Here is a 21,469-nt window from a genome sequence, read left to right as displayed (position 1 = left end):
GGAGAGTGTGCTAAAGAACAGCTTTGTATTGATCTGGAAACAACAAGGAATGGACCTTATCTAACAAAAGATCAACAGAAGGAACTGATCAGACCAATAACAGAACAAGATATAGAACATGCAGTTAAAGAGTTACCTAATGACAAAGCTCCAGGAGTGGATGGCGTCCCTGCAGAATTTTTTAAGGTGTACTTGAAACTTGTTGGAAGTGAAGTCAAGCAAGCTGTTAAGGACTTCTTTGATAATGGGAAACTGTTGAGAAGTATAAACTTGCAATATTATGAAGAAAAATTATGATACTGGGTAAAATTACTATTTAAAAAGTTAGGGTAAATGATGAAATAAAGTAAAAGACAAGGTAACGACGTGACCACACCAAATCGGTCGTTACATAAAGTTACACATTTCGTTGTTACGTAACGACGGATTTAATGATACGATATAATAAAATTTAAGTAACAATAAAAAACAAATATCATATCTAAAGTAACAATACGATACAATAAAATAGGTAACAACCATTCAAACAAGTTGTTAAAGAAAAATTGTGTTTACTTTCGAAAAAGCTTGGCAATATTTTGCACCAGCTCCACATGCAATTAATGGATCAGCCTCTAAAGTACTGAAATAAATTAAAATTGTAATTAATTAATGCGGCTATGCAACAGAATCGATCAGATTCACGTGCTAGTTAGGGATGTGATTAAAGAAAATAATTAGCTATCAAGTCTACTATTTCTACCTAATCTCATTAGATATCGTAAGGTTTAGCTAAAATTTAGTCCACATGTCACTAAATTAACCTTTTGCTATATGTTTAAATCGAATAATATCTTACAAGATGATTTTTAATTTGGTGATAGTATTATAAAAGTTTCATACTGAGTTTGTTAATCATAGACAACCAATCGTTTGACTAGAAGGATCAGGGTCTAATTAAAAAACAACGAGGGTATTGAAAAACTACTACAAGTTCAATTGTTTTTCTTTCCCACTGTTCTGATTTAGAGTAATAACGTACATTGGAAAATTATGGCTAGAGGAAACATCAAATTTAACGTATGTGTATATTTTGTATTTTAATGTGTATGCTTTTGGATTTTAAGTTTTATATTATATTACCTACATTTTAATATAGTCGAAAAAATATATAAAATTTATATATATATATATATATATATATATATATATATATATATATATATATATATATATATATATATATATATATATAAAAGATGGATTAGAAAAGATGATGTGGCATATCTCTTTAGCCAAGAAACACACCTATCTTTTTTCTCCTTTTTTGAATTTTTTTCTTTTCTTTTATTACTTCATTCAATCCAACTTATTAAAGGTTACAATGTCTATTAAAGAGATATTAATGCTGACCGTTTGTTTTCCCCTATTTCTTTATTACAATTTCTGTTACACCATAGTTGTTATGTTTTTGATGGGTTTTGTCCTTTGTATGTTCTTCCTTTTTAAAATTTTGTGTCTCTTCAATATTCCCAGATCTTCGTCTATGCTAATGCGGAGGTGTTCGATACGAAGAGGTAAACAAAAAGTTCATTGTGACTTTTGTTATTAACTTTATGTAATGCTTTTTTTATAAATTTTAATTTGTTGAGTTTTCAGGTCTTTGTCTATTCACCTTATAATACTATATCCTAATATTTGTGGTTGTTTAACAAGAATGTATACAACTGTTCACATGTATTTATTCTTACAGATTATCGATCAAAAGTTGTGATCTTCTTCTGCCATGGAGTGCAATATGTCAATAAAAGGTCATCGTCTCAATATAACGACAACTTTTTTTTTCTTTTAGCATTGCAATCACTATATGTGCCTGGATATAAAATCTAATCAAGATACTTCTACTTTTGTATTATAATATTTCTTGAATATTTTGTGTCTTGTATTTGAACAAATATCAAAACAAATTGGTAACTAATCTTTTGCAAATTGTACTTCTTTTTTGTGTATAATTTTGTGGGTGTTTTAAATTGGATAAGATTTACATTTCCTTTTGTATATTATGGTGATTTCCATCATCAGGTAACAAAGCGGAGTAGTAATTTTTAATGGTGGAATTTATTCCACATTATGGATAAAGACATTTTAGTAATTTTTGAGTGAAAGAGAAGGTACATTTTTTCTTGCTATTTCATGTTTATTCATGGTGATTTAGTTTATTTTTGAATTTTTTTAGAAAAAACAAGAAATTTAATCTAAATGGAAACAAATCAAGTTTTAATATACATACAAATATATTAAGTATAAATTATATAGCGAGAATTAATTACTTCTAAGATTATATGTTAAAATATGGATTGTCTAATATCAATGTGAACTGCTCTAATTCTAAAGAAAAATCAATACTATTTGTTATTTAATCAATTCATAGAATTCAAGTCTTTTGTATGCATATATATGAAACTTTCCATCTCGTCTGTTTAGACTAAATTCACAAAAATAATAGTCATTCCGTAAATTCACTTACTTTTTAAAAACCCCGCACATCGCGGACGAATTTCCTAGTGAATAAAATAATTGAACTATTTTCTTTTAAATTGCGTAGATGGGAGATTGGTCCAATTTTAAGTTTAGCATTTCATGTCTAACAATGGTAACACTTACTACTATCACTTGATTCACGCTTGCATGTTAATTAATGTTGCATGAGGTATTGGCAAACACATCTCATTATGTTAATTAACGTAAAGAGATTATATATCCAGAAAGACCAAGCTGTGTAATAATTTATAGTTTTAATGCAGTATAATATAATAATATTTTCTATAAAAAGAGAGGAAATGGGGCGTCTAAGGAGTCTTGCTAATTTTGATTGCATTTCCTATGATGCTTAGACATGAGGTTTCTTTTATTGTTTTATTAGACATATATAGCTTCTGATATTAGTGAAGGTGTACAGTTGGCCATCCGATAACATAACATTTATATTTCTAGAGAAAACTATTCTTGACAATTGGTTCCATAGTAAACTAGTAGGAATAGTGCGCAGAGCGTATATATATGTATATATATATATATATAACACATGTCCATTAAAAGGAATCAAATAACAAGGATACATATCCCTTATTAATAACGTTACCATTAATTCTGGCCTGCTACTGACCAAGTTCCCATTTAATTAAAAAATTGATCGAAGATAAAAATAAAAAGAAAACACAAAATATGTTGATCCATCAAAATAGGAACCAAAGTACTTGTGACGTTGTTATGTCTTGCTTTATTTACAAGTTATAATTAACGTTTAATGGTAATTTTTCAAAAACGTTTGGTTCTATATTTAGAAGAATACATCTAAAATCATGAACATAAGACAAAATCCCCCTCTTTTTTGCCTTTCCCTCGTATAATTATTCAGGCCAAATTAAGAAAGTGCAACTAATCTTGAACTACATATTATTGAGATTTTAATCTACTATACATGCAAACGATATGTTGGAATGGTCATTATATGTTGAACTCTCGTAGTAACTAACCAAATTTCTCATTCATGTCAAGATCTTTTGACAACATATTATTTGGTAACTCCCAATCAAAGCAGTGAACCAATTGTGCTACCAACAATCGGACAATAGTGAGGCCAAGCTGCAAACTAGGGAAACTTTTTCTACCAAAGCCAAATGGTAAAAGTTGAAAACTGTGCCCTTTGACATCAATGTTGGGTCCCAAAAATCTCTCTAGTTCGAACTTTTCTGGCTCAGGCCAAACATCTGGATCTCTTCCAATTGCCCAAACATTGACCAAAAATCGAGATCCTTTACGTATATGAAAACCATCAACCGTGCAATCTTCAATGGACTCGTGAGGAATTAATAGTGTTACTACTGGATGGAGCCTAAAACCTTCTTTTATAACCATATCTAAGTACTCAAAATTTTCTAAATCTGATTCTTCTACCATTCTGTTTTTACCAACAACTTGTTCCAACTCATTCCGGAGTTATTTCATTACATCGGGGTTCCTTGAGAGTTCTGAAAAAATCCATTCAACCGTTGTTGATGAAGTATCCATAGAAGCCATCAGCAAGTCCTACATTTATATCATTATTCTTTAGCTATAAACTCAACCAGCACTGCCAGTATAGAGTCCAAGAGAAGAAGCAAAAAAGATATTGCATGTTACAATATAAAAATTATCTACGACTATTTCAATATAGTATCGAAAATTTAGAAAGTTATGTCTGGTCAGTCATGTAAAGATTTTCAGTATACAACATTTACCAAATATCAATATCATTATTACATAGACAAAACTATATTTAATTTTCTAACCTAAATTAGTGAAGTCATAGAAAAAAATAAAATCAGTCACTTGAAATTGTTGAAAATGGCAAACTCCCACATCGGTGGGAGACTTAATTTGGGAAGAATTTCTCCCTATAAAAGAAGGCCTAATGTTTAGGATTTAAACACACCGTTCATTTGCCTTCTTATCTTCTTAAGGCATTTGTATCTTCTCTCTTTAGTATTATTTCACTTGTATTTTTGGAGTGGAATAAAATATTGGTTGTATCCGAGGAAGTAGGCAAAATTGGCCGAACCTCGTAAATTCTGGTGTTCCTTTTATTGTTGCTTTATTGTCTTATTTATTATTTGGCGGCTGCCATAATTTTTGGTATAGTAGTTGTGACTCATTCACACTATATACATTTGGCTTCCGCAACAATTGGTATCAGAACCAAGGTACTGTCTAAGTATGCTCTGTGGTTGCAGCATAGTCTGATCTATCACATCAGAAAAGATTTATCTTGGTACTGTGTCAAGGTTCTGTCTTAGTATGCTCTGTGGTTGCAGCTTAGTCTGATCTTCCACACCAGAAAGGAAATAATCTTGATTTGTGTCGTCAGCTATTAAATAATATTCGTGTCAAAGATGGGAGACAATAAACAAGAAGAATCTACATCAAGTGTCAACAATACGTCATCATTGGCATCTTCGCTTATGACAAGAATTGTGTCAAATGCGAAATTTGCGGTAGAAATTTTTGACGGATCAGGACATTTTGGGATGTGGCAAGGCGAGGTTCTAGATGTCCTTTTTCAACAAGGGCTAGATCTTGCCATTGAAGAAAAAAGACCAGATGTTATTGGAGAAGAAGATTGGAGAATTATCAATCGTGTTGCTTGCGGTACCATTCGATCCTACCTTGCTAGAGAGCAGAAATATCCATACACAAAGGAAACTTCTGCAAGTAAATTATGGAAAGCACTGGAGGATAAATTTTTGAAGAAAAACAGTCAAAATAAATTGTACATGAAGAAGAGACTGTTTCGCTTCACCTATGTTCCTGGTACCATAATGAACGAACATATCATCGGTTTCAATAAGTTGGTTACAAATTTGCAAAATATGGATGCAACTTTTGATGATGGTGACTTGGCCTTGATGTTATTGGGGTCACTTCCTGATGAGTACGAGCACCTTGAAACTACTCTACTTCATGGGAATGACGAAATTTCTCTCAAAGAAGTTTGTTCGGCTTTGTACAGCTATGAACAAAGAAAGGGAGAAAAACAAAAGGGCGGAGAAGGAGAAGCACTGGTTGTGAGGGGTCGTCCTCAAAATCAAATGAGGACAAAGAAGGGAAGATCCAAGTCAAGATCTAGACCCAGCAAAGATGAATGTGCCTTTTGTCGAGAAAAGGGACACTGGAAGAAAGACTGTCCGAAGTTGAAGGCCAAACATAACAATGGAAAGGCCATTATGGATTCAAATGTAGTTGATTGTGATGATTCGGACTTCTCATTAGTTACAACAGAGCCATCAACATCATCAGACATATGGTTGATGAACTCGGCTTGTAGCTATCATATGTGTCCCAACAAGGATTGGTTCGTGGATTTTCAAGAAGGAGAATATGGAGTCATCCACACAGCGGATAACAGCCCTCTTACCTCATATGTCATTGGTTTAATACGATTAAGGAACCATGATGGAATGATCAGAACATTAACAGATGTTCGATATGTACCGAATTTGAAGAAGAATCTCATCTTTGTGGGAGCCCTAGAATCAAAAGGGTTCAAAATCATTGCAGAAAATGGAGTGATGAGAGTATGCTCCGGTGCACTAGTGGTAATGAAGGCTAATCGGAAGAACAATAATATGTACCGCTATAGTGGCAGTACAGTTATTGGGACACCGACAGTGACATCCAGTGACGACAAAGAGGCAGAAGCAACTAGGCTATGGCACATGCGCTTAGGACATGCTGGAGGAAAACCCTTGAAAACTCTATCAGATCAAGGATTGTTAAAAGGAGTAAAGGCTTGCAACTTGGAGTTTTGCGAGCATTGTATCAAAGGGAAACAGACAAGGGTTAAATTTGGTACAACGATCTATAATACTAAAGGCATTTTGGATTATGTACACTCTGATGTTTGGGGTCCTTCCAAAACACCTTCATTGGGTGGGAAGCACTATTTTGTAACATTTATTGATGATTTTTCCCGAAGAGTGTGGGTGTATACAATGTAGAGCAAAGATGAAGTATTGGGAATTTTTCTCAAAGGAAGACGATGGTGGAGAATCAAACAGGCAGGAGGATCAAGTGTATTCGCACAGACAATAGAGGTGAATACAAAAATGATCATTTCAATAAGGTCTGTGAAAAAGATGGCATCGTCCGGCACTTCACTGTCAGGCATACACCACAACAGAATGGAGTGGCAAAACGTATAAACCGGACCTTGCTGGAGAAGGTACGGTGTATGTTGTCCAATGTCGGCTTGGGAAAAGAATTTTGGGCTGAGGCAGTTACATATGCATGTCACCTCATTAATCGCTTACCATCTGTTGCTATTGATGGCAAGATGTCATTTGAAAAATGGTATGGAAAGCCTGTTGTAGATTATGACTCTTTGCACGTATTTGGCTCAACTGCATATTATTATATACAGAGTCAAAATTGGATCCAAGGGCAAAGAAGGCTATTTTTATGGGGATTACTTCTTGAGTCAAAGGATATCGCTTATGGTGTCCTATGACAAAGAAAGTAATATTCAGCAGGGATGTTACCTTTGATGAATCTGCTATGGTAAATAAGGTAACAGAAGATACCAAACAAAATGAGGGTGCTTCTAAGCAGGTGGAGTTTGAGGGAAAATTTATTTTTCCTACACAAGAAGCAGAGGAGGAAACAAATGAAGATTATCCTATGGAAAAAGATCCAGTAGAGAGGGAGATTCCAACTCAAGAACCTCAACAACAACTTGAATCAATTGCAACTAGCAGGCCAAAAGGGACAATACCAAAACCTGTTCGTCTTATAGAGACGGTTGCTTATGTCGCCTCAATTGTAGCTGATGATGTTCCTACCACTTATAAAGATGCAGTCCAAAGTTCAGAAGAAGATAAGTGAAGGATTGCCATGAATGATGAAATACAATCCCTTCATCAGAATCATACATGGAGATTGGCCAATCTCCCGAAGGGAAAAAAAGCAATTGGGTGCAAATGGGTATTTGCAAAGAAAGAAGGATTTCCTAACCAAAAAGATGTTCGCTACAAAGTAAGATTGGTGGCCAAAGGATATGCTCAAAAGGAGGGAATTGATTACAATGAAGTGTTTTCTCCAGTTGTAAAACATTCCTCCATTAGAATTATATTGGCTTTGGTAGCACAGTTGGATTTGGAACTAGTTCAGATGGATGTAAAAACTGCATTTTTACATGGAAACTTAGAGTAGGAAATCTACATGACTCAGCCAGAAAGATTCAAAGTTGCTGGAAAAGAAAATATGGTATGCAAACTTGAAAAATCATTGTATGGATTGAAACAATCTTCTAGATAATGGTACAAGCGATTTGACGAGTTTATGTTGCGGCAAGGGTACAAGAGAAGCAAATACGATTATTGTGTGTATTTGCACAAGCTTAAAGATGGTTCCTTTGTATATCTTCTCTTATATGTTGAGGATATGTTGATAGCTTCCAAGAATTCAGAAGAAATTGATAAGTTGAAGATTCAACTAAAGAAGGAGTTCGAGATGAAGGATCTAGGTGAGGCAAAGAAAATTCTTGGCATGGAGATAATAAGAGATAGACGTTCAAAGAAACTTTGTTTATCTCAGAAAAAATATTTGAAGAGAGTACTGCAGCGTTTTAGCATAGATGAGAAGACTAAGCCGGTTAGTACTCCACTTGCTCCCCATTTTAAGCTAAGTACTACTATGTCGCCAAAAGATGAAGCTGAACATGAGTATATGTCAAGGGTACCATATGCAAATGTTGTTGGTAGCTTGATGTATGCAATGGTCTGTACGAGACCTGACATTTCACACGCTGTTGGAGTTATTAGTAGATATATGCATAATCCAGGAATGGAGCATTGGCAAGCTGTGAAGTGGATTGTACGGTATATTCACAATACTGTAGATGTTGGGTTAATTTTTGAGCAGGAAGGCAATCAGTCTGTAGTTGAATATTGTGACTCAGATTTTGCGGGTGATCTGGACAAACGAAGATCAACTACTGGTTATGTGTTTACTTTTGCAAAGGCACCAGTTAGTTGGAAGTCTACTTTGCAGTCAACAGTTGCTTTGTCTACAACAGAGGCGGAATACATGGCTATTACAGAGGCTGTGAAAGAGGCAATTTGGCTCTAGGGGTTGCTAAAAGAGCTTGGTGTTGAACAAAAAAGTATCACAATTTTTTTTGATAGTCAAAGTGCTATTCAATTAGCGAAGAACCAAGTTTATCATGCAAGGACGAAGCACATTGATGTTCGGTATCATTTCGTATGAGAAATCATAGAAGAAGATGGAGTCACGGTGAAGAAAATTCATACTACAGAGAATCCTGCTGATATGCTGACAAAAGTGGTGATTGCGATCAAGTTTCAACATTGTTTGGATTTGATCAACATTGTTGAACACTGAAGATGAAGACACAACCAAAATTTGTTACCGAGAGAAAATTGAAGATGTGGAAATTTGCCAAGGTGGAGATTTGTTGAAAATGGCAAACTCCCACATCGGTGGGAGACTTAATTTGGGAAGAATTTCTCCCTATAAAAAAAGGCCTAATGTTTAGGATTTAAACACACCTCTCATTTGCCTTCTTATCTTCTTAAGGCATTTGTATCTTCTCTCTTTAGTATTATTTCACTTGTATTTTTGGGGTGGAATAAAATGTTGGTTGTGTCCGAGGAAGTAGGCAAAATTGGCCAAACCTTGTAAATTCTGGTGTTCCTTTTATTGTTGTTTTATTGTCTTATTTATTATTTGATGGCTGCCATAATTTTTGGTATAGTAATTGTGACTCATTCACAGTATATACATTTGGCTTCCGCAACAGAAATCATGAAAGACTTGGGGAAGAATATTGTTTAATCAACTAAGCTTAAACTACCACTTTTGCAACTTATTGTAATATTTCAGAATACTTTTACGTTCAGACGATGAGGAATTTGAGTTACCTAAAAAGACTGAATCTATTTTGTCACATTAGAGGATCTAAACTTACCCGCTATAAAATAAAGTGATATATAAGCTTTACCAACGTAGTATTAAACACAAACCTAGTATCTAAAGCTTTATGACTTTATTGTTATAGTAGGTACGTAATTAATGTCCAATTAATTTATAGAACAAAAGTATTTTTGTTACGATGGGTAAAATTTAATGATTTTCTTATGAAACAAAAATATATATTATCCAGTGGTGACTATACGTGAAACTAACCCTAACTTCAGACAGACAAAGAAAGGGCATTTAGAGTGAACATTACCAGCAAAATTGCTTTGACATGGCGACGATCAAACTCAGCTTCTCCAGAGTGCATAATGCTCATCAGTGTATCAACAATATCTTTAGCTTGCTTATGCTCATTAGTGGATTGATGAACATGTTCGTCGATAACTCTCTCCAAAAATTCATCAAAAAGCTTAGCTAATTCTTTCATACGACGAGTCAATCGTTGGAGATCAAGCACACGAAGAAAAGGAATGTAATCACCAAGTTTTGGCATCGCTATTATACGCAGTCTCTTGAACCAGAGCCTTGAAACCCTTCTCGCCAAGATCCTCGTCCATGTACTTCTTCCCAAATAACATCATGCACGCCATGTTTGTGCTAAGAGATCCAATTTTATCACTAAGATTCACGACAACATCGCCATCAGAAGCAGCCGCCTGTTTGAGGAAATTCACAAGAGTTCCAACTTGTTGTTTCCTCATAGGCTGAAAAGAATGGATCTTGACATTGCTAAGCAATTGTAGAGTGCACAATTTACGCATATTTCGCCAATAAGGTCCGTACTTGCTAGAGACAAGATTTCTCTGATTATAGAAAATGTATTGAGAAACTTCACTGTAAGGTCTACTAGCAAAAACAAGATCATGGTTTTTCAAGAATTGTTCTGCAGCATAAGGAAAGGAAGCAACAACGACAGGAACAAGACCAAATCGCATGGACATTATGGGACCATATTCCTTGGCTATTTTATAAAAATCTAGGTGAAGATTCCCAATAAGTGGAAGTCCTCTTGGTCCTGGAGGAAGTTTCTTCTTCTTCCTCATTAATTCTTGAAGAAAATAAGCAAGCATTGCAACTACTACAAGAGCTAGCCAAATAGAAGCCATGTAAGCAAGCCAAATAATGTTGCAATAGGCCAATTTCTAGTAGTGATATAAGACAGATAAATTAAAGCAGTTGGAGTATTTCATTAGCACTACCTAATTGCAAAGTAATGAAATATTTGCGCCTTAATAAGTATTACTAGGTACAAACTATCCCTAATCCTAAGCATGGTGGTTCGGCTATCTATTGGAGTTAGGCAATAATTAATGAAGTTAGATATATATTAAATTTAAAGATTAAACTAATTGGAGCAAATAGTAGTTTTCTCTTCCTGTTTTTCGTTTTAGACGTCCAAAACCGTATTATTGAACTTCTTTTGTACTTCTTGTCATGATTAATTTAAATGAGTAACAATAATTCGGGTAAAATTCAAAATAGCCAGATTATAAGTGGTAATTGAAAAATAGTCACAGTTTCAAAAGTAATCGAAATTTAGTCACTTTTCATATAAGGATAAATCTAAACGAAAACACTGTTCAAAATCCGGAAAATTTTCCAGCATAATATGCTGGAAGTTCATACACAGATGCTCAAATCTTCAATATATTGTGCTGGAACTTTTTGTGTGTTGGAGTTTCAGCATATTATGCTGGAAGTTCATACCTATGTGCATCAACCTCCAGTATATTATGCTGGAACTTTCCGTGTTGCAGCAAAATAGTGGCTATTTTCAATGACTTTGCAAATGCTGGCTATTTTTCAATTACCAGTTCGAAAACTGGCTAACCCGTGCTATTTTTACTAATAATTCTGTTTTACTTTTACAAGGTCAAGTGACAAGTAAATTCAATTCTAAGATGAGGAATTGGTTCGGAAACTATCTATCTAGACTATAGGATGAAAGCAAAAAAAAAAAAAGTTATGAAATTTTGAAGAATTTGTAGATTTCAATGATCTTTTTTATATCTTTAATCTTTTAAAACATAATTACCATTCCATTTTTATCGTTTTAATAAAAATTTAAATATCCATTTATTTTTGTTACATATAGTACAAGTTATGGATGCCAACCTACTCCATTTTCTTACTAGAAACTAAGGTAAGCATGTTACAGATTTGTTAATGCAATTTTGTTAGTTCGTGAATTGGCTTTGATAAATGCCTAATTATCATAGGACCTAATACAAAAATTATACAAGTTTTATACATTTTTTCGGCTACTAAATGTAAATATTTCTGGCACAATCTAAAAGTGAAAAGCCTGATATGTTACTCCGGAGTTAGAGCATTTCGGCACCTGGAAATTCTGTCTACCACGTGCAGTTAAATTTATGCACCAATCGTAATCAGTCATAGATGTAGCAAACTACATTTAGGTCCAAATGAATTAGGAAAATGTGCATCATACGAACCCAAAACGAACAAGTTTGTCCAACAATGTGGAGAAAGGAAATGTAGGGACAAAGACTATAGAATGTTGAGAATTATTCTGTTCTAATTCATGGCTTATTAGAAGTAGAGAATGCCCTGGCGACATATTCATGGATAAGAAAACATTACAACTAGTTTGATAATTGAGTAATGCTGCTTTTTCTGCCCGAACCAAGGACTCACTTAATATAAGCTTTTATTCTTATCCTTGGTCGGAGATTTCTTTATAAAAATTATGAAGTTTGAAGAACGGGAGTAAGGAGTCGTTGACCTGGAGGATTTGCACCATCCTACCACCCGATTAGAACCCAAAAACAGCCAAGGTCAAATGTAGTAAGTAATTAGTAACATATTTATACTTTTCCGCACACTACATAGCAATAACGTAATTAAGACAGTTTCGTTTTGCATAGTGACAGACAGTTACATCCCAAACACCCTGGCAAATACATCGCCGGACCTGGACCCCTGGAATGTAAGATTTCCATTCCCAGCATAGTATCCGTTGAGACCTAATCTGTCATTTCTCTGAAGTTCCGCCATCCTGCCAACTTCATTTCTACATTGGAACTCATCCAAAACGTTATGATGGTAGCCATTAGAACTGTGGCCATTCGCAAGCTTCTGCTGGGATAAGTGTGCGTACAGAGATTGATCAAGGTTTTGCCGCTGATCCACCATCCTTGATGAAAAGCCACGTAAGTCATTTAGGCCAGCATACTCATCTGCACCGTGAAACCTCTGCTCCAGATGTGCAGATGGAGTTTGTGAAGCAAGAACACGTGAGAATTTCCCTTCTTGATCAGCATAATTTTGTTGCATCAGAAGCCAGAGCCTTGCCTCATCTTCCAAAGCTCTCCTCTGAGACCCAACTTCCAGGCCTGAGATACTTAAACCATTTGTTGGCTTGCCTTTACCACAACTTAGTATGGCAGGGTCAACAAAATCAGCCTCACCTGCAGTTCTAGTGCTTCTCGTTGATGGGGGGTGAATCAAATTTGATGAACTATTTACTAATTGACTTCCTGCATAGATAGAAGTAACTGTAAAAACCTATTGTCAAATTTTTTTTGAAACAGAAAAAGCTTGCCATTAAAATATCCAACAGGACAGGAGAGAATTACCAGAGAGAGTATGAGGGAATCCTCCAATTTCATCAGACAACGGAAAACCAGGAGGTAGGTCCCTTGAGGGTATTGAGAACCCGGGTGGAGCCAGACCTTTTGGTCTTGAGACTGCTAAGACAGTTCGAAAGATTCAGTTTGAAATTAAATGGGCCCAAAACTTAATGATATAATGCTTTCATATTAAAATGCTTAGCAGTAACATGGTACAGGAAATTAGGAGGTTCCATCACAAAACTCAATTAACTCATGAAAACGCACATGCACATATAAAGTCCTATGTAATTCCTTCTTGGAGCACATTTTGCGGCCTAACAAACCATTTCCTCCCTAGAGATCAATACCAAGCAGAGCTAGAACTTTTTAATATTCCTGCTAGTGCTGTCAACAGTTTTAACTAGTTGAATTATAAAGTGGCAATCAAGTATTAGGTGAAATGCTTGTCAGAAAACATACCAAAGCAAATTAAATTTTAATGCAAGAAGAATGATGCGCAAGCAGCACTAAGTTTAGAAACTAGTTTAACCCTGGTTTACAATAACTGTGATGATGGACGGGAATTGAGATGTGCCAGAGCATTTGGTCCCCCACCTCCCACCCCCACCCAAACTGCCACTTCTGGGCTGTTCAACTCTGTCCCGATAAAAGATCTCACACCCCCACCCATGTATTCCTCACCAGACAACTAGCCCACCCTGCCCCTGCCCCTGCCCCTTGGCATCTTTTTTATTGTATTGTACACTTAACTCTGCCAAAGAAGAAGTAAAGGCACCACCTTTGTTTCTTTGTTTCTCTGAATTAAACTTGAATCCTTTTGGCTCAATCTAGAGAATTGGCAGGGGGGAAGGAATTTTATGGTCTATAGTGGTATAATATGCTTGAAGATAGAGAAGCAACCAACAAAGGTAGATGATGGAGATTTAGTAAGCAACAGTAGCGCATGAGGAAGGACTTGAGAAGAGACAGCCTGAGAATAGCCGTACAACTGTGAGCCTTGGTTCAAAATTTACCGCCAAAACATTTCCTTTTGGCCCAGCTATAAGTTGCCTAACAATTTTGTCACCCAAAAGGAACCATGGCTCATGTCTCTCCTGTATTGTATCAAAGAGGTCAGATATAGGCCCCCTCTTTCTTTATAGGTGACTGTTTGATACAACACATTATATTCAGACTAAATCTGACTATAATTTTTTATTAAAAAAAAACTCAGTCCCGCTCTACAGCTGTAGCAAAAACCATTATTCTACAGCTCTGCAAGTCACTCCCTTACCCTGCTAGCAGGTCCACAGCCTCTGCAGCCCCATTTCCATCGCCGTTAAATAAAATGTTGTCTAGTGGATACAGGAAAAGACATCATACAATAGTACAACATAGGAGATTGCACTTGAAAGGAAAAGGAAGACAGACCCATGAATGACAAACGTAGGCAGCAAAAATCAACTACTTTAGGCATCAAATAAAGAAAAAATTCTGTTAACACTTACTCTGATACTGAGACTCATGCATATGCTGCTCTTTCCTTTCTCTGAAGTCATGAAGGATGGATGACTGATTTGACATCAGACTGATATTACTAGAAGAATCCAAATCAGCCCTTTGACTTGAAAACCCATCTTGCTTCATAAATGAGAACCCTTGACCACTGTGCAAAGAATTCCAGGAACCACGCTGCCCATTAGGTTCATTACACAAGCCAGTTAAACTGTGACGCGAAGTCAGGGAATTTTCACATGAACCAAAGTCCATAGCTAAAATGTTTGAAATTATACTGTTCTTCACGGGATTGAATGCAGAACTTTCATCAAAATTATTCAAGCTACCATTTTCAGTCCTTCGTAAGTGCTCCACTATTTCTTCATTGGAGAATGAGTTAGAACCTCTATAAATTGTATCAGACTTCACGGAACTTTGAAATTTCAGGTCATGTAATCCATCATTTAGTGTGGAATTTACACATGAAAGTGGCGGCAAAGTTTCTTCTGCTTGGTTATGTAATGATCTATGCTCCATGCCATTGATACTCGAACTACATGCCCTATGCAAGAGCGAATTGCCACCATAATCCTCTGTACATTTAGCAGAGCGGGATGACATAAGAAATGGCTCTTGACAAATACTATTCAAATCCTTCGATCGTTGACCATCAAAAGATGTGGAGTCTTCCCTGAATGGTTCATCTGAAATTTCTGTAGTGTTTTGATCCCTCAAATGATTGACAGGCTGGTTAGGAGACGGAACTTCAAATAGAACTCTATCAGAATATGTTTCTTGAGCATGATTATCTTTGTTAATTGGTATGGAAGATAGATTGGAACACAAATCCAAAATTCTACTATCCTCACTGCTATTTCCATCTTTCTCTGCACGAGAACTATTAGACAGTCCAACATCTACAAAAGTTGTCCTTCCGTTTGGTTCACCAGCACCTCCATCCTTATCACTAGAAGGGACTACACGAGCCATATAGCTACGGTGATCCACTGTATCATTAGTTGCACCCTAAAAACGCAAAAAGGATCTGGTGAGAATGTTTTCAGTTCAAGCCAGAAATCAAGAAATGGTAGCTTCCAAAAATATCAGAGCTTACAACAGAAAAAATATAGCATCTTCTGCACTGAAAATTAGGGAAGTGATTGCCTTAGATGCTTTGCTACAGAAATATACTACCAACAAGCATAATAAAACACTAAAGATTTTACACTTACTGCACTTCGGATGGTAGAATTCTCTGTAGAAGTAAAGCTAGTATTGGACAATTCATCAATTGGAGGTGGTAAGACATTTCCTGAGCGCTTCATTGCACTACTAGTGGCACCAACAATTTGTTGAACCCTACTTCTGAATAAACGCCAAAGCGCAAAACCGCCAGTTAGCATACACTCTTAGAGAAATTTATCAACCAATTAAGACAGTGTATAATCGACCCTTTATCTATGCAAGTAAAAGGCCAATAAACAGAAACGGTAAAAGAACCTGTGAGGTCCAACAAAAAGAAGCATATAAAGAGATTCAGTCAGAGATGTCATGCAAGATCTCCATTTACTATAACATCCAATTAGCAAGAGAACTTGTCACTTTCCAAGACGAGAGAGTAATATATTCTGAAAAAATGAGAAAAATACAAACTGCCACCTCACTATTGTTCCATAGCAGTAAAATCTTTCCATAAATGCACCCCAAGATGCAACATAATTCATCATTTCTAACAGGAAGATAGTAGATTCATTCACATAACAAGAGCCAAGAAGCACCACTTCTGTCACTATATGTTAGCAGGTTTGACTGGTAGACATTAACCTGAAACTTCAATGCCATGTAACAAGTTCTGAATATTTGGTAAAACTTAAGGTGCTTGTATTAACAAACTAAACCTACAGCAGAATAAAAAAAAAATCAGATTGCATAAACACAAATAAAAAATTCTGTTCTAGAGCTGGAACCAAGATGCACATAATTAACAAACAGCTGTACAACCAAGCTTAACATGATATCCCCAGATTAAGATAGTTCTCTCTATGGAAGACGAATTGGTAACATTTGAATAACCATAGCTAGAGAATTTTTTGATAACCTGTAACCACAGCTAGAGAATATCAAGAACATGATGGTTTCGAGCCTCTATGACTTGCCAAATCAGGTTTACATACTTCAATCATATTAAGACAAAAAAATAAAGCTCTAGAAACGGAGAACACTTGAAGCAATAATCAAGTGGATGCGGATCAATAAAGGTAAATTGATGCAACATTTTATGACTAGGCGGTCAAATATAAACCAGTTAGATGTAGCTGTTTGCTGCTTGAGTTTCCTCATTTATCTCCATGATAAACATTCAGGAAGTTGCAATTGTCTAGAATAATCTTCCGCAAGTAGTAGTTGTACAAGATAATATCTACTTAGATAAAACAGGAGTATCTATCTTGTCAAAGAATGTCAAAGTCAACAGCTAGGAAACAGAGTTTCCAAATGAAATTTTTGCAGGAAAATGATTGGATTTAGACATATTAATTTCATACTGCCAATCTGAGACACGATAGTTTCTTTATGTGCTATTCTTCAGCCCATCTGAAGAACATACTCAGGAAAAAAAAAATAGAGCTAGTTAAAGTTCATTATGCGTGATCCAGTTATATGCTGCTCTATGTCAACTTTAGTTTGAGGATCATAATTCATAAGCACTTCAATCAGTCACAGAAACCTAACAGAGATAGCATGTCTCAAACTGGAGATGCACAGGGTAAATATTTGCATGGCCAATACCTTGTATGAATTGCAGCTACCTCATCTTTACCAAAACTATCTTCATCAGCGCCAAGGCTATGCAAATATAGACAAGAAGGATTACTGCAAGGCTGGACAAAAGAAGCACATGTCAACATTTCTACTAAATTGGTTGCTTTTAAATTCTTCTACAAAGGTTATAACAGAAAGAGCAGAGATTACAAAACACCATGTTCAGTACCATGTTTCTCAACCAAGCATGACAATATTTTGCAGTCCCAAATGATGCTCTGCAAGGGCAATTTCACTTTGTCACTAAATCAAAATCAAAAAATCAACTAAGCCTCAACCCAAACCAATTGGAGGCGGATTATGAATCCTTTGTATCTAGTTCTCTCTATTTGGGCTATCTTCATTCCAACACTAAACAATTTATCTTTTATAAAACAAATTAGAGGTTCTCTAAATTACAATTTTCACATTTGTCACTAAATTATAAATGATGATAATGTTTGACAAAGAGAAAGTGTTAGGCCCTTACCTCAAATACCTTCCTTCCAGGACAAAACCATGTACAAATTGAATACACTGTATGGCATCTTCCTCTTTAGAGTACGTAATATATCTACAAGGAAGAAAATGACAAAGAAAACAATTACACAGGCAAACAATAATTTTGAAGAAAATGGGGAAAGCCCCAATCAAACAAAAAATTTGACAGCAAATCACGCACACTCTACAAATAGGCAAAGTCCAGTGAATATGGATTTTGTCATTTCAGCATCATCTAATAACACCTACAATTCAACACTTGCAAACTTCCATAAATACTGGACACATTACAGGCAGACATCCAATCAAACCTTCAATTTTCTCCCACATGCAGTTTCTGCTGCAAGATATTTTATTGATATCTCTCACAATCAATTCTTTTTATAAGTATTGACAGCTCTTACAATCTATCATGTACAACATTTTAGCCTCTCTACTACTACTAAATTTTGAAGGAAGGAAACTACCATTAAATTCAAATTGTACGGTTCTGCAACATTCTAACTGAAAATGATAGAAGTATCAGATAAAGGTGAATGTGATAATACTTCTACCTGGGAGAAACTCAACAGTAAAATCACAACTTTTTGGGGATAAGGTAACAGGAAATTCAGTCATTAGACGCCTTCATAGATAAAAATAGAGATATTCATATGATAACCTCAATTTTTCATTTGTCGTAGTTCCAGTAATAATCAACAAACCTAACATCACCGTTGTCACAAACTAGCTCTTTTTTTAATGTAACTTGAAACAATAAGGGCAGTTGCATCAAACAAAAAAAATAAAATAAAAAATAAACACAAGCAAATCCAACAGTCATAATACAAATAACATAGAACCAAGATGATAGACATATGTCAAACTCACACACTACAGGTATCATTGGTTAATAGCTGGATTGAACCACCGGCCGTCCGAGAAAGAGAAATTTTAGAAATTTTCCCATATTGCCCAAAATATTCCTTCCGCTGTAAGAGCTGCCCAAAAAATATAAGAATATTGCTTAATACTAGAGAATTAAAGATAATGAAACCTTCTTCGAGCAAATGGTAAAGGAGAATTCTACAAGTGATATTCAAAAGTAGCAAATGTATAACATAAAAGCTACATACATCTTCATCTGCAAGACTAAGAGGCAGCCCAGTCACATATGCCATTTTACGTTGAATGACCCGAACATTTGTAAGATCCTTCCTGACTTCGTTAGCTTTTGGCTTTGCCTTTGGTGGTTTACTTTTCCGATTTGAATTGTTGTTCTCTGCCCTGTTTTTATAATTGTCCGTTAGATTCTGTCTCCAACACTTTGAGAAGTAAATTAGTCAATCAGGGTAATAACCTTTCAAAATTTGCTTGCATTGCCACAACTTTATCCTTTTCATATTTAGTTCGACATGCAGGACATCGTCCCTCGGATGCCTCTTTCTCTGCTATGTCCATTATGTGATGCCAACACCAAACACATACCTGTATTGAATTGAGGTTAAAAACCCAAAGAAAAACAAAATCAATTGACAAACGTAACTTTATAAATTTGGTATTCCTTCCTAAAAGAAGTTAATCAATAACAATATCACGAGAGAAGTTGAAGAAGTAGTCTCATTTAAGTTCCCAGTATGTCTTTGAATATAGAAGATGACATCTCCAGAACTATTTGGAAGAATTGAAACCAACTAGCAGACCTGATTCAAGCACAAATTAAGTACCGCCCCTTCACAAATGAACTCTGCTAACTATCATATGATTAAAAGTTCTCTTGCTTACTTAGCTGAAACTTTTATACAGGACTAATATTGAAATATGAAAGCATTGTTTGCTTCCGCAGCAGGGAATAACTGTATGCCCATCTTAATTACAATATACCTAAATGTCCTTCATTAAGCTTTTACTCAATCAGAATTTGAGAGAATCAATGCGCAAAAACGATATACACTAGTGCGTACATAAAATAGATCACACAAGTAAATTTCCAATCCACTACTCAACAATAGAGCAGATCTACTACCCCGTTCAGAAATATCATAAGAACTTTAAAATTTCATGAAGTACTTCCCACAAAATTAACTTTTGAAGATTATGTAACTTGACTAAAGATAGAAAGTGTTGTGAAAGCAGTATGAAAAAAGTACCACTCACTCAAAAGCAGCATAGAAGAGGATGAACATAAGCTTCTAAATAACATCATAAGGTCTTTGATGGTATGCTACTACATCTATTTCTGAAACTTCATGATGAAGATTGAAGGCAGTCCGGTAAATGGCCATCAACCCATCTAAATCAATTCGTCAGTAGCTAAATTGTGAAAGTATTTGAGGCAGTAGTTTGAAAGACTACTAAACCAATTCACCCATTCAAATAAGTTGTACTCCCTAAGAAAGAAATGAGGGAACCACTTGAAAAGTACATAACCAACCTTTATCAACAATTCTTTAAGATACATCAAACATCAAATTTCTAAAGCAGAGTCAAAAACTATCAGCAAAAAATTTCACAAAGCCTAACATAATTGAATGTCAAAAATCATAGCAATTGGAATTAAAACAATGGAAAAAAAAAGTACCAAGATGAAATTCAGCTGCTCCTAAGGTTAATTTAACGTTCAATTCCAAGTAGCATTATCTATCAAACGACAGGAACTTAAAAGAGGAATATTCCCATGAAAATATTTATTAAAAAAAAAGACCTGATAACCACATTTGCAAGGCTTAAATTGCTGATCGGTCCAGTCCATTTCTTCGGCACAAAGAGGACACCTTTTCTCTTCTTCATTGCTCATCATTGTCCTGTCAATCAATTAAATTTTCACTCCTTCACTAAAAGCTCAACAAAAACACATTAACAACACGCACCATAAATTTTCCTCCTATATATACAAAGACGGTAAAAAAAACAAATGCTAATTCTTCTAAACCCTAACCAGCAGATAAACATACAGGAAAAAATCCCCATTCCTATTCCCTACATTTGAAATAAACGAGAAACACACATTCAAATAAATAGAATTTCCGAATTCCGAAAATGCGGTTTAAGAAAATCACACAGATAAAAAGATGCGGCATTTTCCCACGAACACAAACGAAAAGATAACAAAAACGGTGCGTATATATATATGTACATACATTTTGGCGTCGAATGAAAAGCAAATGCAGGTGGTTTGAAGCAAAAAGGAAAGAAGAAATTCCAATGGAGATTAGGGTTTTTAGATAAAAAGTTTCGGCTAGTGAGAGAAAATATTTATATATATAGGAAAATGTATAGTATATATTATTGTGTGGGGGAAAGAAAAGGAACCAAAAGGAGAAAAAAAGGAACTTTTCTTTTCAGAAATTAAAAAAGGAACTAAAAATGAATTATTTTGATGGGAAGAAGAGAGAGAAAGAGACGCGAAAAAACAACAGGGAGAGAGGTGGGGCACAAAGGATTGAAAACCACAGGATTTCAGGCTTGCATTTATGGATGGATTTTATTTGTTTGTTTGTTTCATGATTCCTCCTTTTTTTATTTTTTCAGAACACTAAAACAAAATAAATTTCTTATTGTAAGAAGAAGAAAAAAAGGCAATCTTTCCCCTGAATTGATCTAGC

The 21,469-nt window shown here is 35.2% G+C and overlaps 1 protein-coding gene, 1 long non-coding RNA gene and 1 pseudogene across 6 annotated transcripts; 1 reads left to right on the top strand and 2 right to left on the bottom strand.

Moving 5' to 3' along the window:
- Window positions 1–1,450: 1,450 nt before the first annotated feature.
- On the top strand, window positions 1,451–1,924 carry LOC107772631 (uncharacterized). Its single transcript, XR_001645123.2, has 2 exons — window positions 1,451–1,556; window positions 1,733–1,924. It is a non-coding gene; the product is annotated as an uncharacterized LOC107772631 (long non-coding RNA).
- Window positions 1,925–3,316: 1,392 nt separating this feature from the next.
- LOC107772632 (cytochrome P450 71AU50-like) lies at window positions 3,317–10,660 on the bottom strand (annotated as a pseudogene).
- A 1,657-nt stretch (window positions 10,661–12,317) lies between these two features.
- Window positions 12,318–21,232, bottom strand: LOC107772630 (uncharacterized). Of its 5 annotated transcripts, none has more exons than XM_075225153.1 (12): window positions 21,005–21,232; window positions 20,569–20,668; window positions 19,225–19,352; window positions 19,001–19,151; window positions 18,756–18,865; window positions 17,875–17,958; window positions 17,575–17,623; window positions 17,373–17,464; window positions 15,818–15,950; window positions 14,597–15,611; window positions 13,113–13,223; window positions 12,318–13,013 (listed from the first exon to the last, which is right to left on the bottom strand). In XM_075225153.1, coding segments are annotated over exons 1-12 (2,577 nt in total). In that variant the 5' UTR covers window positions 21,007–21,232; the 3' UTR covers window positions 12,318–12,411. The 5 variants fall into 5 exon arrangements, with proteins under 5 accessions (XP_075081254.1, XP_016447604.2, XP_016447606.2 ...); XM_016592118.2 differs by having other exon boundaries at window positions 12,318–13,031; window positions 13,113–13,226; window positions 21,005–21,230; XM_016592120.2 differs by having other exon boundaries at window positions 13,113–13,226; window positions 21,005–21,230.
- Between the last annotated feature and the right edge of the window lie 237 nt (window positions 21,233–21,469).

This window comes from Nicotiana tabacum, chromosome 11, assembly GCF_000715075.1.
Source record: "Nicotiana tabacum cultivar K326 chromosome 11, ASM71507v2, whole genome shotgun sequence".
In the NCBI taxonomy this organism is placed as follows: Eukaryota; Viridiplantae; Streptophyta; class Magnoliopsida; order Solanales; family Solanaceae; genus Nicotiana; species Nicotiana tabacum.
Note: the sequence above shows the minus strand (reverse complement) of the source record. Positions and strands in the feature narration are given on the sequence as shown.

Excerpts from the sequence above, each read along its gene's own strand:
- LOC107772630 (XM_016592118.2), bottom strand. Across the intron at positions 17,465-17,574 it reads ATGCTTGGTTGAGAAACATG|CCTTGCAGTAATCCTTCTTG; the intron begins GTACTGAACATG and ends TCTTTTGTCCAG. Across the intron at positions 15,612-15,817 it reads ATTCTACCATCCGAAGTGCA|GGTGCAACTAATGATACAGT; the intron begins GTAAGTGTAAAA and ends TTGCGTTTTTAG.